The sequence below is a fragment of the Pavona decussata genome, unplaced genomic scaffold (genome assembly GCF_977016875.1).
Source record: "Pavona decussata unplaced genomic scaffold, jaPavDecu1.1 SCAFFOLD_100, whole genome shotgun sequence".
NCBI lineage: Eukaryota > Metazoa > Cnidaria > Anthozoa > Scleractinia > Agariciidae > Pavona > Pavona decussata.
In genome coordinates this window covers 1,413,371-1,431,216 of record NW_028145515.1, presented here as the reverse complement: position 1 = coordinate 1,431,216, position 17,846 = coordinate 1,413,371, and the positions used below count along the sequence as shown (strand labels likewise).

At 41.3% G+C, this 17,846-nt stretch overlaps 4 protein-coding genes and 1 pseudogene across 12 annotated transcripts in view; all 5 read right to left on the bottom strand.

The window, feature by feature from the left end:
* Positions 1 to 17,846, bottom strand: part of LOC146472238 (E3 ubiquitin-protein ligase TRIM45-like) — a 212,711-nt gene that overhangs the window by 74,249 nt on the left and 120,616 nt on the right. Inside the window, exon 3 of one of the 3 annotated variants that reach the window (XM_085119652.1) lies at positions 13,264 to 13,763. The exons of the other annotated variants lie outside the window; for them this stretch is intronic. The gene's annotated coding sequence lies outside the window, so the exon portion shown is untranslated. Of the gene's footprint in view, positions 1 to 13,263; positions 13,764 to 17,846 lie in introns of those variants that run through there. 3 annotated transcript variants of the gene reach the window in all.
* The window catches only part of LOC146472245 (E3 ubiquitin-protein ligase TRIM45-like), a 215,895-nt gene that overhangs the window by 172,660 nt on the left and 25,389 nt on the right, over positions 1 to 17,846 (bottom strand). The gene's annotated exons all lie outside the window — the stretch shown is intronic.
* Positions 1 to 17,846, bottom strand: part of LOC146472246 (E3 ubiquitin-protein ligase TRIM45-like) — a 192,502-nt gene that overhangs the window by 160,493 nt on the left and 14,163 nt on the right. Inside the window, exon 2 of one of the 5 annotated variants that reach the window (XR_014866605.1) lies at positions 14,482 to 14,565. The exons of 1 other annotated variant lie outside the window; for it this stretch is intronic. The gene's annotated coding sequence lies outside the window, so the exon portion shown is untranslated. Of the gene's footprint in view, positions 1 to 13,263; positions 13,764 to 13,794; positions 14,566 to 17,846 lie in introns of those variants that run through there. 3 more of the 5 variants (XR_014866602.1, XR_014866603.1, XM_085119636.1) reach the window with 3 other exon arrangements.
* LOC146472244 (E3 ubiquitin-protein ligase TRIM45-like) overlaps positions 697 to 17,846 on the bottom strand; it is a 66,544-nt gene continuing 49,394 nt past the window's right edge. Inside the window, exon 2 of the mRNA XM_085119654.1 lies at positions 697 to 875. Within this exon, the coding sequence (XP_084975780.1) occupies positions 748 to 875 (128 nt within the window). The 3' untranslated portion in view covers positions 697 to 747. The remainder of the gene's footprint in view (positions 876 to 17,846) is intronic.
* On the bottom strand, positions 14,559 to 17,200 carry LOC146472247 (E3 ubiquitin-protein ligase TRIM45-like; annotated as a pseudogene).

Below are 17,846 nucleotides of genomic sequence, written 5' to 3'. Positions count from 1 at the left end.
CTTTGTGCAGACTTTTTCCCTCCCCCTCCCCCGCGCAAAACTATTTAACAGGCAAACTGGTCTTCAAAATCAATACTGAACCTCTAATTTTATTTTACGGCGGTTTTCATTTGAGTGTCGTAAAACCCAAACCAAAGTAATTACTCTGGCCAATCAAAACAGACGCAAACAAGGCAATGAACCAATCAGAAATCAAAGCAAATACATGCAACCGACGCCAAGCGCAGGAAAACGCGTCGGAGCGAGGCTCGATTGATTTTGGTTTTGTTTATCTTTGTTTGTGAGCGTGGCGCGTGTTTTGCTGGCCAATCACAGAGCGAAGTAAAGCAAAACCAAAGCACATGCGAAATTACTTTCGACACTCAATTGAAATCTGCTTGAATATAAAGCATTATGACTTTTTCACGAAATAAAACCACACTATTTCTTTATGCACTTGTACTATATCCTCACTGCATACTCATTACCTCATCGCATAAGGTTAAGTTATGGGAAGAGTCCGCGACTTATGAGGCAATAGGCATGCAACGAGGATATAATCAATCTGAGTTTGCCGACCGCCACCGGGAGAGGTAGGTGGGTCGCGAAGTTGACTGCTGTCCCGGAGTACCGATGGAGTGACCACGTTTATAGGTTAAGCGATCAAATTTATACACCAGGAGGGCAAAGCATTACCACCACAACCAGCATGCGTGATGGCGGGGGAATGCGAAGAGATCACTTAAATTTATGCTATGAGCCAATCAATTATGCAGTGAGAAAAGAAGAAAGATCCTCGCAGTTGGTGCGCAACTGAAATACATGTTTCATATATTTACATTCACTAATATTTCCATTATTATCGACAGATAAACCACACGGATCATAGAGCTGACCTTCGCGGTTTCCTTTACCACCAAACCTGCCCTCCCTGTTTAAAATCTGCACGAGATGGTTAGCACTATCTGCTACAAAAATGTTTCTATTCCTCTGGAAGGTTATTCCATAAGGATAAGTAAATTTTCCTTGCTTTCTACCCTTCAATGACCGAAGTGAATGATACTAATAATAATAATAATAATAATAATAATAGAGTTAAAAATATTATTAATAATAATAATTGTCTGCTTATTTTTTGATGTTTGTTGTTGTCGCTGCTGTTGCTGCTGATGATGTGTTGTCCTTTTCCTTTCCTTTTGTTTGTTGTTGTTGTTGGTTGTTTGTATGTTGCTTGCTTTTTGTGTGTGCTTTTTTTTGTTTTTGTTTTTTATTTATTCTTATTTATTTTTCGCTTTGTTCTTCTTTTATTAAGCTTGTCCTGTTTAGATCTCTTGCTCGGTTCAGTATATCTTTAACATACCTTAATTTACACAAATATAATTCTCTCCTGTACATTAATCCTAGGCTCTATAAACATCTCCTACATCTTCTAATATTCAATAAAGCTCAGTGTCATTTCCTTGTTTACTTTAAAGTAGGTGGTGGTCAACTAGAAAGCCTTTGCTACTTTGACCACCACACACATTTTATAATTTGTACTGTATTTATTTTTATCTTGTAATTATCTGTTGTAATACTTTACTTTTTATGTTAATGTTGTGTAAATAGTGTGAAATAAAATGAACCAAAATGAACCAAGGATGTTAAGTAATTTGCGTTACTGTCAAAGATTTGAACCCTGTTGTTCCAACAGTCAGTTACCGCTATCTTATCCGTGTCACTTACTACCACCCCCAAGGACGGTTAAACGTTCCAACGACTGAACCTCCTTTTGCGAAAGTTAAAACAAGTTTGTACTACAAAGTTCCGAAAAACCCGATTTCTTCATCTTTGACAACGTTTAATATGCGATCTTGTTAGTTTCGGGCGGGCGGCGAATCAGTGCGAGAGAAAGGCTCTTTCTTTCCTCAAGCAAACCAAGACCCATTCCCTTCATTTGCCGGCTCGTAACTCACGCCTTTGCCGTTCGTGTGAAACGAATAAGGGCGCCTGCGTGGTGGCTTCCAATATTTTGTAATTGTTTGATCATTTAGAGCAAACTCGTGGTATGAATGCGTTGTGATGAGTCACTCACGAAGGAGTAACAAAAGTTTTCCCACCCTTGTTACCGGCTTCTGAACTTGTTGCTTGGTGGTGGAGGAGAGGGGATGGGGTAGGAAGTAAAATGTGCTTTACAGTTATCCTGCCTCCAGAAGGGTCTTTTTTTTAAATCGTCACCGAAAGGGCTTTTAAATCCAAGTATTTAAACGTTAAGATAAAAGCTCTTGGAAACTTTGGAAAGAAAAGCAGCGGCGCCAGATCTTAAAACAGTCCTAATATTCTAGCTCACAGACGCTCGCTCCTCCACCCTCGGAGCCGACTCAGGGACAGTTAGTCGGGTCGGGGCGAAGATTTCACGAGGGAGATGTTGGCCAGCGAATTTTCCCGATTTCGCGAATGAAATCTTCGCTCTGTCCCCACCACCTACCCCTGTGTCTCCGACGATGACGTCCCCCTTGGAAGACTTGGGAGTTTCTGTAGACACCAGGGGTAAGTTGCAGAGAATTTAACGTCTGGCGTAACTGTTAACGTCAGACCTTCAGCCCAGTCACATTCAGTATTTTAAAGTCTGACGTTAAGTTTTATGCAACTCGTCCCAGGGCCCGGTTGTTCGAAAGCCGATTAACGCTAATCCTCGAATAAAAATCTCGTCTCGCTTATTTTAATTGTTTTCAAGCGCTAATCTTAAGTAAAAGGTAAAGAAAAGTCTAAGTCAAAACTGAAGGATAAAATTCTTTTGGAAAAAATCTTCATTGATTTGTAATTAAACTTAAATCAAAGTTTATGTTAACCCAGGATTAGCTTTAAGCGCAAAAGGGTCTAGGAATAAGAACACAGAATAATAGGCAAATTACTGGGAGAGAAATGAAGAGAAAAGGCCGATAAAGAGTGCAATTTTACTGTATATTAAAAAAACGCAGCCAAATAAAGAGGTGATATAGGTAAATTTCTTAAGATCTTTGAAACGGGAGCTCATCAGTTGGCTGAGAATTGCAATATCGTGTTTGCACAGGTCCGCGTGTAAGAGTAGGTAAGAGTAGTGGGATAGAGAAAAAGCCCCTCATTAGATCATGGGAGGAGGGGGGGGGGGGGGTCTTCAAGTAAGCTTGATTTGAAAAATCATGATAAGCATTAACTATCATTGCCTTACAGGATGCCACAGTGGTTATAGTTGATGAAGTAGGAAAAATGGTTCTGCTTTCGGCAGTTAAAGCTTTGTTTACTTTTTTGGTCAAAAATTAAAACAAGAAAAGCATATATATTCCTTCGACCACTTCTAGACATCCAAGTCAACATGGTTTTACTTTCCTGAGTGGCTGCAGTTAACAATTTTCATTCAAACATTTGAATGAACTCTGCCACCCCCAAGGACAGTTAAGCATAACTGCAGACGAACCTTTCTTTCCAAAAGATAAAACAGGTTTGAAATGAAATGGTTTTGCTAAAAAAGCTTGCTCCGGTAAAAAATAGCAGGGAGCCGACGTTCTTGCATGTTTTCCGGCTTCCAGTTGTCAGTGTCAATGAAGGAGCATAGGTAAAAAAAGAAAAAAACATTTTGTTATTTCCAGACTGATCTTTTCGCCTGTAAGCAGGGAGCCGACGTTCTTGCTTGTTTTGGGCGGGCGGCGCAGCCGTGAGAGGAAAAGTTTTTCCCTTGCGCCAGGCTCCCTTCGCTCGCCGGCTCGCAACTCACATGTTCTCCTTCGCAAGAAAAAAACAAGAGCACTTGCTTATTAGTTATTGGTATATATTTATACTTGCCATAATAGACCGTATTCGTATTCTCGGTATTGAACTGGAACTAGCTTGCACACGAGGCTTATGCGGGGAAATCTTTTCACATGCAAATAGTTTCTAATATATTCCCCCGCAAGAGCCTCCATTGCAAGCTCGATCCTGTTCAATACCGAGAATACGAATATGGTCTATTAGAGCAAACTCGTGGCAATGCGTTATGGTAAGTCAACAACGCAAGAGCAAACGTCCCCCCCCCCCCCCCCCCCACTTGCCGTTTCACGTTTCACGTAAAATAGCGTGAACCTTTTGACTTTAGCCCTTACTTGTCTAATTTTGCGAGTTTCGAAGAAGCTGTTTTGTGAGTCACCGTCAAGTGTGGTGAATTCATGAAGAAAAGTGCGGTTAGGAGTGAGTGAGTTTGCCCTAGTATGACATGCCGCAAAAATTATTGGGGTACTTGTTTTCAACAATTAACTATACTTGTAAAGCAGTTATGCAACATATAGAACAATTAGGTTCGACTCCTGATAGGAGCACTCGGATTTCCTTTTTCCGAGTTTGCCTGCGTCATTCATTGAATAACACATCATTTTCATTAATTCACCAGGCTTAAAATATTCTATCACATTTATTACCATTGCGCATATGCCACACGTTGACATTCCAATCCTAGCAGTATGCAGGATGTTTATCCCATGAACCTAGTTTAATGGCCTCAGTCCCTACGAGTCTCCTGTAGCTCAGTGGTAGAGCATCCGAGCTAGTAATCGGAAGTTCTTAGGTTCGACTCCTGATAGGGGCACTCGAAGTATTGCAGAGTATTTTCCGAGTATTGCTGCGTTATTCATTGAATAATACATCATTTAACATTTACTTATATGTATAAGAAAAAAGGAATAAATACTTACATAGTTCTCAGGTAGACCGGACAAGCACGAAATAGCCTGTATTCGCATAGAAACGGCAACCAGCAACCGACAAACGCGAAATGTGGCGAAAAAATCGTGGTCACGTGGTCATTTTTGCCGTACGATGATAAATCTCTCTTGGGCAACAGAAGCCAATTAATTTTGACGCAGCGGTTAAATAATATGAATAACTAAGAGAAACTACAAGGGCTCTGGGGACGAAAATTCCGCGCGCTTGGCTCCGGTTTCCCCGGAGTCACGCCGAGTACAATGTGATGTACCCTTATCCTACGCCCAGAAGGGCTCTTTTTATCTTTACAAAAAGCTTAGGGTAATTCTAAAGTTTACAATTTTAAACTAGCCGAAACAGTAAAAGTTAAATCCAAGTATTAGAACGTGGAGATAAAAACTCTTGGAAATATTTTGAAGAAAAACGTCAGTGCCAGATCTTATAACAGTCCAAATGTTCTAGCTCACAGACGCTCGTCCCTCCATCCTAGGAGATCCAGGGGTGGGGGTTACATTTCACGAGGCAAACCTTGACTGGCGAAGTTTCTCGCTTTTCGAGAGTGATCGAAATCTTCGCCTTGTCCCGACTATCTACCCCAGGGTCTCCGAAGATGACATCTTCTCGGAAACTCGGGAAATGTTTGCTCTCAAACTTGCATTGTTTTCAGGTCACAAGAATTACACGAGATAAGTAAGATGTAGAAGATGTGTACATGCTTGAAAACTGCGTGGAAAATAAGTGATTAATGTAACAAAGGCAAGCCCACACGCACCATTCATACACTGGAAAGTAGCGGACCAAACTGCAATTTAAGACACCTGGGAAATAAGGGAAAATGGGACTAAAGACAACGCCGCAAACGTCGTTTATTCACTGGAAAGTAACTGACCAGCCCACGAATAGCGTTTATCTTTACTCTTCTATCGTTAGCCTTCATCCATACGGGAACAGTTCGTAACGAATAAGACTCGGTGAGCGTTTCGGTATTACAGCTGGTCAGGGTCACTGCGGGCGCCCCCTCCCGTGGAGCTACTGGGCGTCTCCCATCGTCAACATAGGGCAACGTAGTGATCGGTCCGGTTTCTGCTAACACTTCACTTCCATGAAGAAGGCGGTGATGATTTCGAGAGCAACCAACGATTCCACGTATGCGGGCCTTTGTACAGTCTTTCTCCCTATGATCAGAGGCTAGGCAACGAAAACACAGCTTTCTTTCTTTAGCGATCTGCCAACGGTCATAGAACTGCTTACACAACCACACACCGTGATCAAAACTACAACAGAGAGAACAGGGAGGCCTCGTGTTCCTTGGATCATTTCCCGTCGCAGTGGTATGAAAATTTCTTATCCTGCTCTGATCCTGGTCCTTTGGTTCTCTCGGTCTTGTGTCTTGGTCTTGTGTACTCGACTGGTTTCGATTCGATCACGTTCGCCATTTCCGCCGCTACTACTCGGAATCTGACCTCGTCTTTCAGCCAGTCTCTGACAGCTATACGACTGATTTTTCTCTTGCGCGTTCGTTTAACCAGCGGCTGTAATTCTCTAGCTGACTTTCAGGCAACTTCTTTAGCGGCAAGCTAAGAAGGGTTCCATCTTCTAGCTCTCCGTCTCTTCCTTCCGCCTGTAATTTTACCACCGTAATTCTAACAAGGTCGGCAAACCTCTCCAGGATGTGAATATCGTTACTTCTTATAAATGGCATCTGTTCTAGTTTATCCATGTAGGCTCGCAGAAGCCGTCACACATCACCATACTTCGTGTTTAATATCTCTTTGGCCTCCTCGTATTCGGGAGCGGTGACTCCGAGAACGCGGATGGCTTCCGAGGCGTTCCCTGTGAGGCATTGTCGCAGCCTTGCCATTTTCAAATTTGCTGGCTCCGGTTGACTCGTCCACTAGACTTCTGAAGAGGGCCCAGAAATCTTCAAATTTTCGTTTGTCACCATTGAACGTAGGGATCTTCAACGGCTTCAAAAATCGGTTTCGGTCGTCGCGATTGCCATGAATCTCGTTTAGCTGATACTGTCGGGATGGTTGCTCGTAGCGATCCGTCGTGTTCTCGCTTGATGGCCTGTTTAAGTTCACCGTTTTGTCCGCGTGGACTTTTATCGCATCTTGTCCTGCTTCAATCACTTTTTGTACTTTTTTTTTGATTGTTTCGGACCCAATAAAGCTTCATTTTTTCCCAGAATCGTCTCCCATTTCGACAAAGAACGCGGACAGTTCCTCTAAAATTTCCTATGCATTTTCTAGGGCTGCGCACAGCTGCTCAATCGCGCTTTCGATCACGGTTACTTCGGATTTCTTTACGCAAAGTCCTTCCAGCTCGTGTCGCAGTTTTGAAATTTTCGTTTTTGCGGTACGTTTTCGACTCTTTATTTGTATCAAGAGAATGCCCATTTCCTTCTTTTTGTCGACTCCACTCAGTTAAGTTACCTCATTTTTCTCGGTAAATTCGGTAATATCGGTATCGGACGCCATAACGCACAACTCAAAACTCAAAACTCAAAGTCACAAACGAAACTCAAAACAAACACCAGTTCATACCTCTTTCCCGTCGTGGTCGCTAGAAAATTTCGCAAGCGGTTGTGGAAAACTCTTCTTAAAAAAAGGACGATATTCGGCCAAAAAACCCCTCAAAACGGAACCAGTTGGCAATAAAGTCAATGAAAAAATCTCCCAAAAAACGTCTCAACTCAAAACCTCACGCACACGCGATGATAGTACGCGTAACTTACTTACGAAAATCTAAATGCTTACGATAATTCAAATTTCTCTCGCACGCCAGTTCGTTCTCCGTCTTCTTAACAAGCCCCGTTATATGATCTCTGTCAAGTGGATTGGCTCGGTTGAGAGATCTCACCTCACTGATACTTCTAGCCTGCAATGCAGGCGTACTTTTGGAGCGGGAGCGCTGAATAATCCTTCGTTGCTGTCATCTTGGGCGAGGAAGCGCGAGAGGGTTGGAGCGAATCAAAAGTGACCTTAAGGGAGAGGACGACTGGCTGAGAAATAAAGGAGGGGGGAGGGGGAGAGGAGGGAAAAATAGCCTGCAATGCAGGCGTATTTTTGGAGCGGGAGCGCTGAATAATCCTTCGTTGCTGTCATCTTGGGCGAGGAAGCGCGGGAGGGCTGGAGCGAATCAAAAGTGACCTTAAGGGAGAGGACGACTGGCTGAGAAATAAAGTAGGGGGGAGGGGGAGAGGAGGGAAAAATACGCCTGCCCGCACTCATTGTTTGTTTGCGGAACCCGTACACTGGATAGACGGGGGCTCTGATTGGTGCAGTAGGTCACATATTGATTGATACCTGACAATCCACGGCAGATCGGTCCGCATGTCATTTTATTCCAGCTCCACTAGCACTGTGCTCAATGAAACCGTGTCTTTCAGAAATTGGAATATTACTTGAATTGAGCTCCGAACAAAAAGAAATAATTTTTTCACTGTTGTTGAGACAAGATGTATTGGCAGATTTTCCTACCGCCTTTAGAAAAAGCCTTACCTTTCCGTTGTTGGTTCGACTGAAGGGCATTTAAATTGATTTTATCGAGCAAAAGTGCTGATGCGATCCTTGTCTGTCCGCTGAAAAGTGCAGTGAAGAAGCAACTTCAATGGGACTAACGAAATACGGATACCGACTAAAAAGATATTGAGGATGCAAAAAACCGTTTATCATTGCTTCAGCGGAGGAGTACTGTCCGTTTTTTCGATCGCTGAAAAAGATTGATACATCAGTTGACCAGCGGCTTTGTGTTATAACTGGGGACGACTCGCATACTGTTCAGTTGGACCGGGTAAAGGTTTGTATTCGCATGGCCTCGAATAAAACTTTGAACTGATCTGTGCTTGATATTCTGTATTTGACCTTTGCGGCGCACAGCGTGACACTTGTAAATCTTCTGAAAGCGAACGCAGAAAATTAACTTTACTAAATTTACTAATTTGACCGTCACACAGTTGCTTTATTCTTTTATGATTCTTTTTATTTTGATACAGAGACAACTTTCACTTTATTATGCTTGATTTCAAAGAAGAAACTTAGACCACGCGAAGTACGTGACATGACTGCACAAGCTGTGATGAATGAAGCCGGAAATGCACTGATCAAGCGCAACTATAAATAGGGGCGTTTGGCGATTACACAGGGTTTGCGGGCAGGCGTTTTTTTTTTTTTTCGCTCTCATTTCCTGCCCCCCCCCCCCTCCCCCTCATCTTCCTTCAAATACGCGAACTAAATTTAGTATTCAGCGCTCGCCCATGAAAAACGCCTGCACTGCAGGCTATGATACTTCCTTTGTAAAATTTTCGGTGCGTTAATGAGAAAGCGGGCTATCCCGGTTACCGAGCTGAAAATTTTCTCATATCAATGCTCCAGCGCATGGCAAAACTTGATATGGATGGTGTATTAATGTTGTGGCCAGTTGTTGCTTCACAGCTACCGGATGGTTTCGACAAACATTCAAAGGAAGAGATTAGGCCAAAGTAAAGAATCACATCTCATGGCGTACAATTCCATACATCATGGCCGCCGCGCAGACGCACACGCGCTGAATCCAGTCTTAAGATTTAAACGCCGATCAAATTCTCAACAAAGAAAATAAGTGGAATTTTGCCCTACCTTGATTTATTCGTCTTTCCCAAGTCAGAACGATACAACATTTCCACGTTCCACAAATCTCAACGTAGAGACAATTATATCTAGTAACAGTCGAACCGTATTATTATTGCTTTTGAACTTTCCTCGCGGTTCCTGAACAACTTTATCATTCACAGTAAAAACCGCCAAGTTCGGCATACTTCGCTTCTTCTCATTGTCTAGCCAGAGCCGGAGTGCGTGTACACATTCTCAACTTGTCTCCCTCTCAGAAGTGCTGGTCAGTTTCCACAAATCGCCTTCCAAAGTTTAGATTTGTAAGCTTAATTTCATCGCAAGTACAATGCCTTACGAGTTAGATTCGTTGTTCCTAAGCGGGTTAAATATCGGTAAAAACATGTCTTGACATTTTCAGTGCATCGTCAAAGAAAGGAAAGGGTTGCCGTTGTAGGTGTTCATTTTATCAGCTTAATGGTAACGCAGTGTCAGTGCCTGCTGATGTTCTGGTGTCTGATTGGATATCAGGAAGTTCTCTTTTGGGCCCTGTTGTGAGTGAGTGAGTGAGTGAGTGAGTCAACTTGCGTAGAACAAGTAGAAATGGTGTGTATAAGCTAGCTGCAGAAAGCCTTGACCCCTTAACGAAAATGGGTTACTTCCCCCTTTCTCCTGAAACAGCTCATGACACTTGTGCAGACGAATCTAGTAAAGAGAGTGATATTGAAGAGGATGAAAAGCTTGATCTTTTACAGCATGGTTTTTTTGAAGTGGATGACATTATTGATCGGCGGATTAATAGCAAGACACATGAATATGAGTATAGAGTACGGTTTAGGGGTTATGCTGAATCAGATGATGTCTGGCTTCCTGCATCTTCTTTTAATCGGCCGGTTGATTTCTCTTCAAGCTCTAGGTATGGCCGAAAGCGTTTTCATAAAACTAATGTAGATGAGGCACACAATCCACTGCCAGGTGTAGAAAAGGTAAAAAGCAGTCGTAACGGAGAGGGTGTCAAGCAGCCACGGGAACGCCCAAGGACTAAACGTGTGCACAGAGATACTAGGGCACACCCAGAGATAGAAAGTAAAAGTCGTGTAAAACCTGTTGCTGAAGTTGCACCTTGTGCAAGTCCCAAGGATGACACCAATATCCCTTCTACAATCATGCCAGATGCTCCCCTTCCTTCTGATGTATGTATTCTGTCTAGTGAAAGTGATGATGATCCTAAAAGTCCGATTCACTCATTGACTAACACCAGTACTTCCCGTCTACAGGCAGATTTGCTTAAAAGCACTGGAAGGTTTTCAAGCCCTAGAATGGCCATTGCTTCTTACCCCACACCCCCAGTGCAGATATGTAACACTTTCAGGCTGTTCTTGCTGAATGGCAGTAATATTGCTTTTGCTGACCCCTTTGCTGTAGATTGGTTACCAGCTGAAAGAGTATTAAACAGGGCATCAAAGAGTTTACATGCAGAAGAAAATTCAGATGCCTGTGCTGTTGAATTTGATGGTTTGGGTCACTTTAATGTTCAATCACTAAGGGTCCTCCAAAATTACTTTGCATTCAAGGCTGTTGCAAAAAAGGCTTTGTTTGAGGAAAAGTGGCTTCTTGAAGAAACACATGGCGTTTCCCCCAGTGAAAGGTTGCACCTTTTAAATACTGTTCTTTATCTCTCCCCCAAAAGTGGCTTGGTCTCTGTGGATGATTTGACAACTTTGTGCGGAGAACGGTATCTCAATGATAAAGTAATCGATTACTTGTTGAATTTGTTTGAGGAAAGGGCAAACAGTGCTGCAGGTAAACCATTTGCTTGTCACTGTCTACATTCCTTTCACCAGAGGAAGTGGGCGAAGGAGCCATGAAAATGCTTCAAAGGGTAAGCCTCACTCGTGACATTTCTAATCTGGAACTGATGCTGTTGCCCTGCAACATTGCAAGGAACCACTGGGGTCTGATTGTCTTTGACTTGTCTACGCAAAAGATCTTTTATGATGATGGTTCTCATATGGACCCTCCGCCAATGTACTTGAATTGCTGCTTGAAAGTATTGCAGACATGTTTTGAGAATTCGTGTCGTGAGAGGTTCAATACCAGCAAATGGAAGGCTCTCTCCCTTGAAAAGTTTGGCATGCCTGATCAACCCCGCTCTGGCACTGGCTCGGCAAGCTGTGGTATTGGAGTTCTTCTTGCTGCAAGGGACTTTTCGCAAGGTGTCAGGACTTTTGGTTGGACATTCCAAGAAGCCCCCTACTACAGGAGACGGTTTATGCTGGACATCACACATGATAAGCCATGATGGTACGACTTCATAATTTAAAAAAAACCTGACGTCAGGTTTATCACTTGTACAGGTCTGCTTTACAGCTTGTTTTTTTTTTTTAATTACAGGCTCTCTGTACAGCAGTTTTGCTATGCAGTGCAAGAAATCATCAACAAAATAGCGCAATATTCTCGTCATAAACTCCCTTAACTGAACAAAACCTTTGGGGAATTGTAGGGTAAGTTCATACCAACAGAACATTTTATTCATCTTGTGTGTGTTTTTTTATTTCATAGATTGTCAAGATCTGGATCACAGTTCAGCATACATGTATTTTCAAGTTGGCTGCGAGTGGGTGGAAATAACTTGCTTTTTTTTGCTGGTTGTTATCAATCAAAGAAATTACAAATTAAAGGGCATTTTTAGATGATAGCGGGAGAGAATTGTCTGTTATCTTCAGTTCCTTCTCATTTACGCCCTTTCTCTTTTATTGTCATTGCTCACTGTACCTCAATTGTTAACCAGCTAATAAATTTTTGTCACTTCGTAAAGAAATGGTACTTTTGTTCAACTGTCAATAAAATAATGACTTCAAAGGAGGGTGCTGAAGGGGGAAATGGGAACTCAGATTTGCCCTTCTTTTACTTGAAATGGTATGTGGGCAACATGTGAGCTGGGAAATGGGATTTGTAGCCCCTCTCCCCGTAGGGGCCCGCTTGGATAGCCTCCTAATAACGAGTCGTTAACATTGCTTTAAAGACCGAATTTTAAGCCTGCGCGTAAAGGAAAGTCTTGACCATCACTGAGGGAAAAAAATCTTTTTCAGGAATCTTATAATTTTAATGGTTAACGGTCCAGGCCTTTGCTGCGAGAGATTGTAGAAGACAAGCAATGGTGTTTACCTGATAATTGTCTCTTTTAATTTGCTGGCTGGGAAACAATGACACAAAGTCGGCTGGCTGGGAATTTCCCTCAGTATATAGCTGGGAGCTCGAATTTCACTCATTGTCTTCCTGGAAGTGCGGAACACCTTTTTTTCTCACAGCAACATCGAAAAACTCCAAAAACTGTTTTACTAGTGTTTCATTATCATGTTTTTGTCTATTATTCCTCATTTTGCTCTTCGTTGGGTGCCCCTGTTCCTTAGCCCGTGACATCTGAAGGGACCGACGAACTGAAGGGTTTATCAACCTTTTCACCGTTGTAAACATCGGCCGCCATGTCGAAACTGTTCAGTTTATGTTCAGCTTACATGACAGATTTTTGCTTCACTTCTAAGTACGCTGTACAGCTTTTCAAGTGGTTTCGGGCTTATTCCAATCAGAGTGTGACTTCGCGTGACAAAGTGGTGTGACAATACGGCTAATGATTGCGCAATGATGCAATAACAAAAAAACACGGGTTTTTATTCTTTTCAACTTGCTTTTTATTTCAATATTTGCTAAATAATATAATTTTATCGCTTAATAGTTAATTCTACGGATTTTTACGTATTTTATGAAAGGAAAAGAAAAACTGCGTGAGCCCACACATCGAGCCGCTGACTGTATGAAATTGTGGGCCATGTTTTTCACTTCGGTAAAACTGAGCTGCAATTTCCCATATGAACAGCAAACAAAATTCCCCCCACTACCGGGCTCAAATGAAGAGGCCCTAATTCTTTCTAAAAGTAAAAAAAAAATCAGTAATATAAAAGTTGAAGAGACATTTCAAACCACAAAATAAAATAAAATCAACCAGCAATTATCATACTTTTATTTATGAAAATAATATCAAAACAAGTACAGAAACTATTCAATCACATTCTTTTCACAAAAATCACCAGTTACATTGATGCAAATCTACAAAATTAAAATATTCAAGGTTTTTAGATCCTCAAAACCAATTTACAAACGAATTGACGATAAATAATTCTAACTTATAAAGACAAAACTAAGAGGCGATACTTATGAGATAATGTACAATAAAAGTTAGCATAAAAAAACGCCGTGAATTTAAACTTATTTTCATTCCCAGAGCTATGAACTGAGTCATGAAATCCTGTTAGACTTGTTTGTGTATCCTGGTAACCTGGCCCTTCATAGAAACGAGACTGGAGTTGAACCTGTTACGATACAAACCTTACTGATTTTTATATGAAAATCATGTTATTCTTATGGTAACTAGTTTGCATATACACATAAAAAGCACTGAGGTTTTATCGAGCCAAACTCAACTCCTCGCTTCTACTCAAACTTGAGATTAGGCCACTAAGGAAACAACTATAAAATGGACAATTCATATGTAACATATTTATCTAAATTAAGCTTAAAGGCTCTTAGGAATAAAAAAGATTAAATCATACATTTGTTTGTTAGACTATTGTTTATCATCGGGTCGTTTTTCTCTCAAAGGTTTTCAACGCAGTAAAATAAAGTCATTGAAGAAACGTATATTCAGCTATTACTTACAGTATGAGTAAAGTGTCTTCTAGCATTCTACTGAAAAACGTAACGTTATTTGCAATGCAAATGCACTTGAGTCTCTTTTAAAACATTACTGTTAAGAAGTTCAAAACATAAATTAACAACAGTTACTACCTTGCTTATCACAACATGGCGAAACGCATAAAATTGAGTTCATTCCCAACAAAATTCCTAATGACTTTAATCTCATTATGCAGTAATCAGATCATTCAAACGTCACTACAATCAGGCTTTTGTTCTCAATAATATAATTATAGTTAGTGAATCCCAATTAATTTAGCCACAAAAGGCCTGTAAACCTTCATGTTTTCAACACCATGCAAGACTATAATATTGTAATAGTGGGCAAAAAGCAATAAAGGCTTTTTAATGGCCAATTCATCACACAATTTCTTTACTTTTTTTTTTCTTCATTGATTGATTTATTTAGGTTTTGGCTGTTTGTTTTGTTTTGTTTTTCTTAATTTGTTTTTGTTTTTTTGGAAACTAAGTTACACTCCTGAATTTGCAGTACAACAGTAGAAAAGTAAAAACAAAAAATATATATAAACGACCCTCAGACAACACGATTCTTACTTTCCTGAGAGGCTGCAAATAACAATTTTCATTCAAACATTTGAATGCAATGGTTATGAAACTCTGACACAACAATTCTACCGTTACTTAAAACAACTACAGACCTTGGAGCTTCAAATTCTCCTAAGTTACTGCCTTCTCTTCCAAACTTGCCAACAAACTCGCCATTTAATTCAAACACTTGTATTCTATTATTACCCGCATCACACACCATCAGGTGTTTGGAGTTAGTCATTCCCAAACAACGAGGATAACTAAACTCACCATCCCCTTCCCCCTGCTGTCCAAATTTATATTGGTATTTACCCTTGGTACTGAACACTTTAATACAGTGTTCATCTCGGTCTGATACTATGAGATATTTATCACACTGAACACAGTGGACAGGATAGCTAAAAGAATCAGGCCCACCTATCTTCCTTATAAAGTTACCACCTGTTGAAAAGATCTTAATCAGATTGTTACCTGAATCAGCAACAATAATATTACCATTGGCATCCAATGATAAACCCCAAGGATTTAAGAGCTGACCATCAAGGCTTCCTTCCCCACCAAACATACCCATGTACTTACCCTCCCCACTAAAAATCTGGATTCTATGGTTATCATTGTCTGCTACGAAAATATTTCCGTTATTATCAAAGCATAATCCATGAGGGAAGCTAAATTCTCCCTGATTGGAACCATTGCGACCGAAGGATCTTAAGTAATTCCCACTATTGTCAAAGATTTGCACCCTGTGGTTCAAAAGGTCAGTTACTCCTATCTCATCCGTGTCACTCACTGCCAATCCCCAGGGACCGTTAAACATTCCTACAGACGAACCTTGCTTTCCAAAACATAAAACAGGTTTGAACTGAAATGGTTTTACTAACATAGCCCGCGAGCAAGCTCCCTGCTCTGGTGAAAAATAGCGAGAGGCACTCGGGGAAGGAGAGTGTCCAACGCTATTTTTTTCCTGAGCGGAAAAATTCCCGGAGCTGACAGCCTGCTCGCGGGCTTTTACTAGCAAATCATAAGGACTGCCACGAACATGATCTCCCTTTACCTTAATAATAATTGAATATCTGCCTTGTTCTTTGAGAGAATAGCTGATCTTATACTGCCCATTCTTGTTATCATTGATTCGCACTTCTGTCCCGCACTCTCGCCCTCGTTGGTCTCGGATCTCCACCGTCACACGGTCACGTTTATTGTAACACTGTCTTCCCTCTGCGGTTTTTGTTGTCAAAGTGAATTCCGTTTCACGTCCAGCAAATGTTTCATTCAGTCCTTTGCCTTCAGCTATTGATTGGCTTGCTTTCGTTTGATGTAGTATCTCCAGGATACCAATTTCTTCGCTTTTGACAGTGTCTAACAGCTTTTGATTTTGAACGAACACTAAAACTGGAAGATATTCAGGGTCATGGACAACTGGCTCGCCTTGAACATGAATTCCCCCAAAGATTGTTTCTGGCGAGGTATTTAGTCCCACAGCCTCAATGTTGTTACTTCGCATCAACAGCCTCTCAGCTTTTTCCAGCGATGATTCAATCAGTTTTATTTCATTTTTAATCTTGCTTTTTTGTGTTGTTAGACTTTCAAATAACTTCTTTTTGTGATTTTCCACCCCTTCGAAAATATTTTGTTTCCTTGCTTCAATGACCGCGAATAAGTCATCTGCAAATTTCTGAACATTTCTTTTCAGGTCTTCGCCTTGTTGTATCAGTTTAGCGTAATCTTCATCGAGTTGCTTAACTGTGTTTTTCTTTGCTAGTAAGTTCTGTCTCTGTGTTTCCACAATATTCTTCATTTCAGTCTTTCGTCTCTCAATTTCGTCTTCTATGTGCTGTAAAGCGTGACCAGAATGTTTTAGATTGATACATGTTTGGCAGACGGCCATTTTACAACTCTCGCAGAAGAACTCCAGCTCTTTTTTCTCGTGCCGTGGTTCTGAGCAAAACGCGGGTCGGTTCAGTACATCCTCATAGTCCTTGTCTTGGAACTCTTTCACCGCCAGAACGCGGTGATCTCTGAACGTTCGTATCATGTTGTGTCCAATTAGGCACTGTTCACAATAAAACATGCAACACTGGAAACAGTACGAAGCCTCAGAGCTTTTCTTGTCTCAGTTTCCACACGGTACTTGAGTGTTGTTGCATTCTCTGATGGCCAGCACATCAATCAAGCCGTTCAGATAAAAGCTGGTCGGAAGATCCTTGAGATCGCCGCTTGCAGGCACTCTGCATAGGGTTTGGCATTTGGGACATTTGACTGCGTTTCCACCGCCGCTTGTCTCATACCAATGATTTAAACACTCCAAACAGAAACTGTGCAGACAGGATAGCTGTTTGGGATCCGTAAATATGCCCGAACACACTGGACAAGACACTTCTTCGCGAAGATTGTAAAACAGCGTTCGGATATCCATGTTGTCTCCAACGAACAAGCGAGGAAGTCGAACACAATGGAGTCTTGCTCATGCGACTTTCTATTTTCAGCTTTTCTCGGAATTAGAGAGCAACGAGCCAATCATAGAACGCTGATCTGAGAGATTGTTTATCGTTCTTGGTGTGTGATTTCTAGGAATCTGCCCCTGGGCAGCCCAGTTTTAGTAACATGTCAATCTTGAAAACGACAACGATTGTTTTCCCACAAACTTAAATCAGATTAGATTGGAACTTAACCAATCACAAAACTTTAGCGTCTGCGACTGTGAAAAACATGTAAAGTATGTCACGCGACCAGTCTCGTGGCGCGTTACAGCGGTTTTGGGTAATATAAGGGAAAATTGTATTCAGGAACAATAGTATAGAGCGTGTTCATTCACGTGACCACCGGCCATATTGGTTTAATGAAACAAAACAATTTATTTGCATAAAAATAGAGTTCAATTCCCAGAGGTTTAGTTTGGGACACCAACATGGCGGCCATTTCTTTGTTTTGGGACACCAACATGGCCGCCGTGACGTCATGTGAAAACGGTCAGACGTACACAACTACAAAACAGTAACAGGCTATTTGTTTTAGTCACGCGATTGAAAAATTATGTCACGCGATCTATCTCACTTAACGCGATTTAGCATTTTTAATCGGTTTACCGGACTAAATTTTAATTTAGTCCTTGATTTTCTAGCCGATAAACAACTCGCTAAACCTTTAGTGCCGAACTCCCAAGTAGTATAAGCGATGTAAATTTCTAAAAGGCGGCTGCATAAAAATTTTTGAAGAAAAGGAAAAGCTTGATCAAAGACAATAGAAGGAGAATAGTAGTGGTCTTGCTTTTTTTTTTAGTCA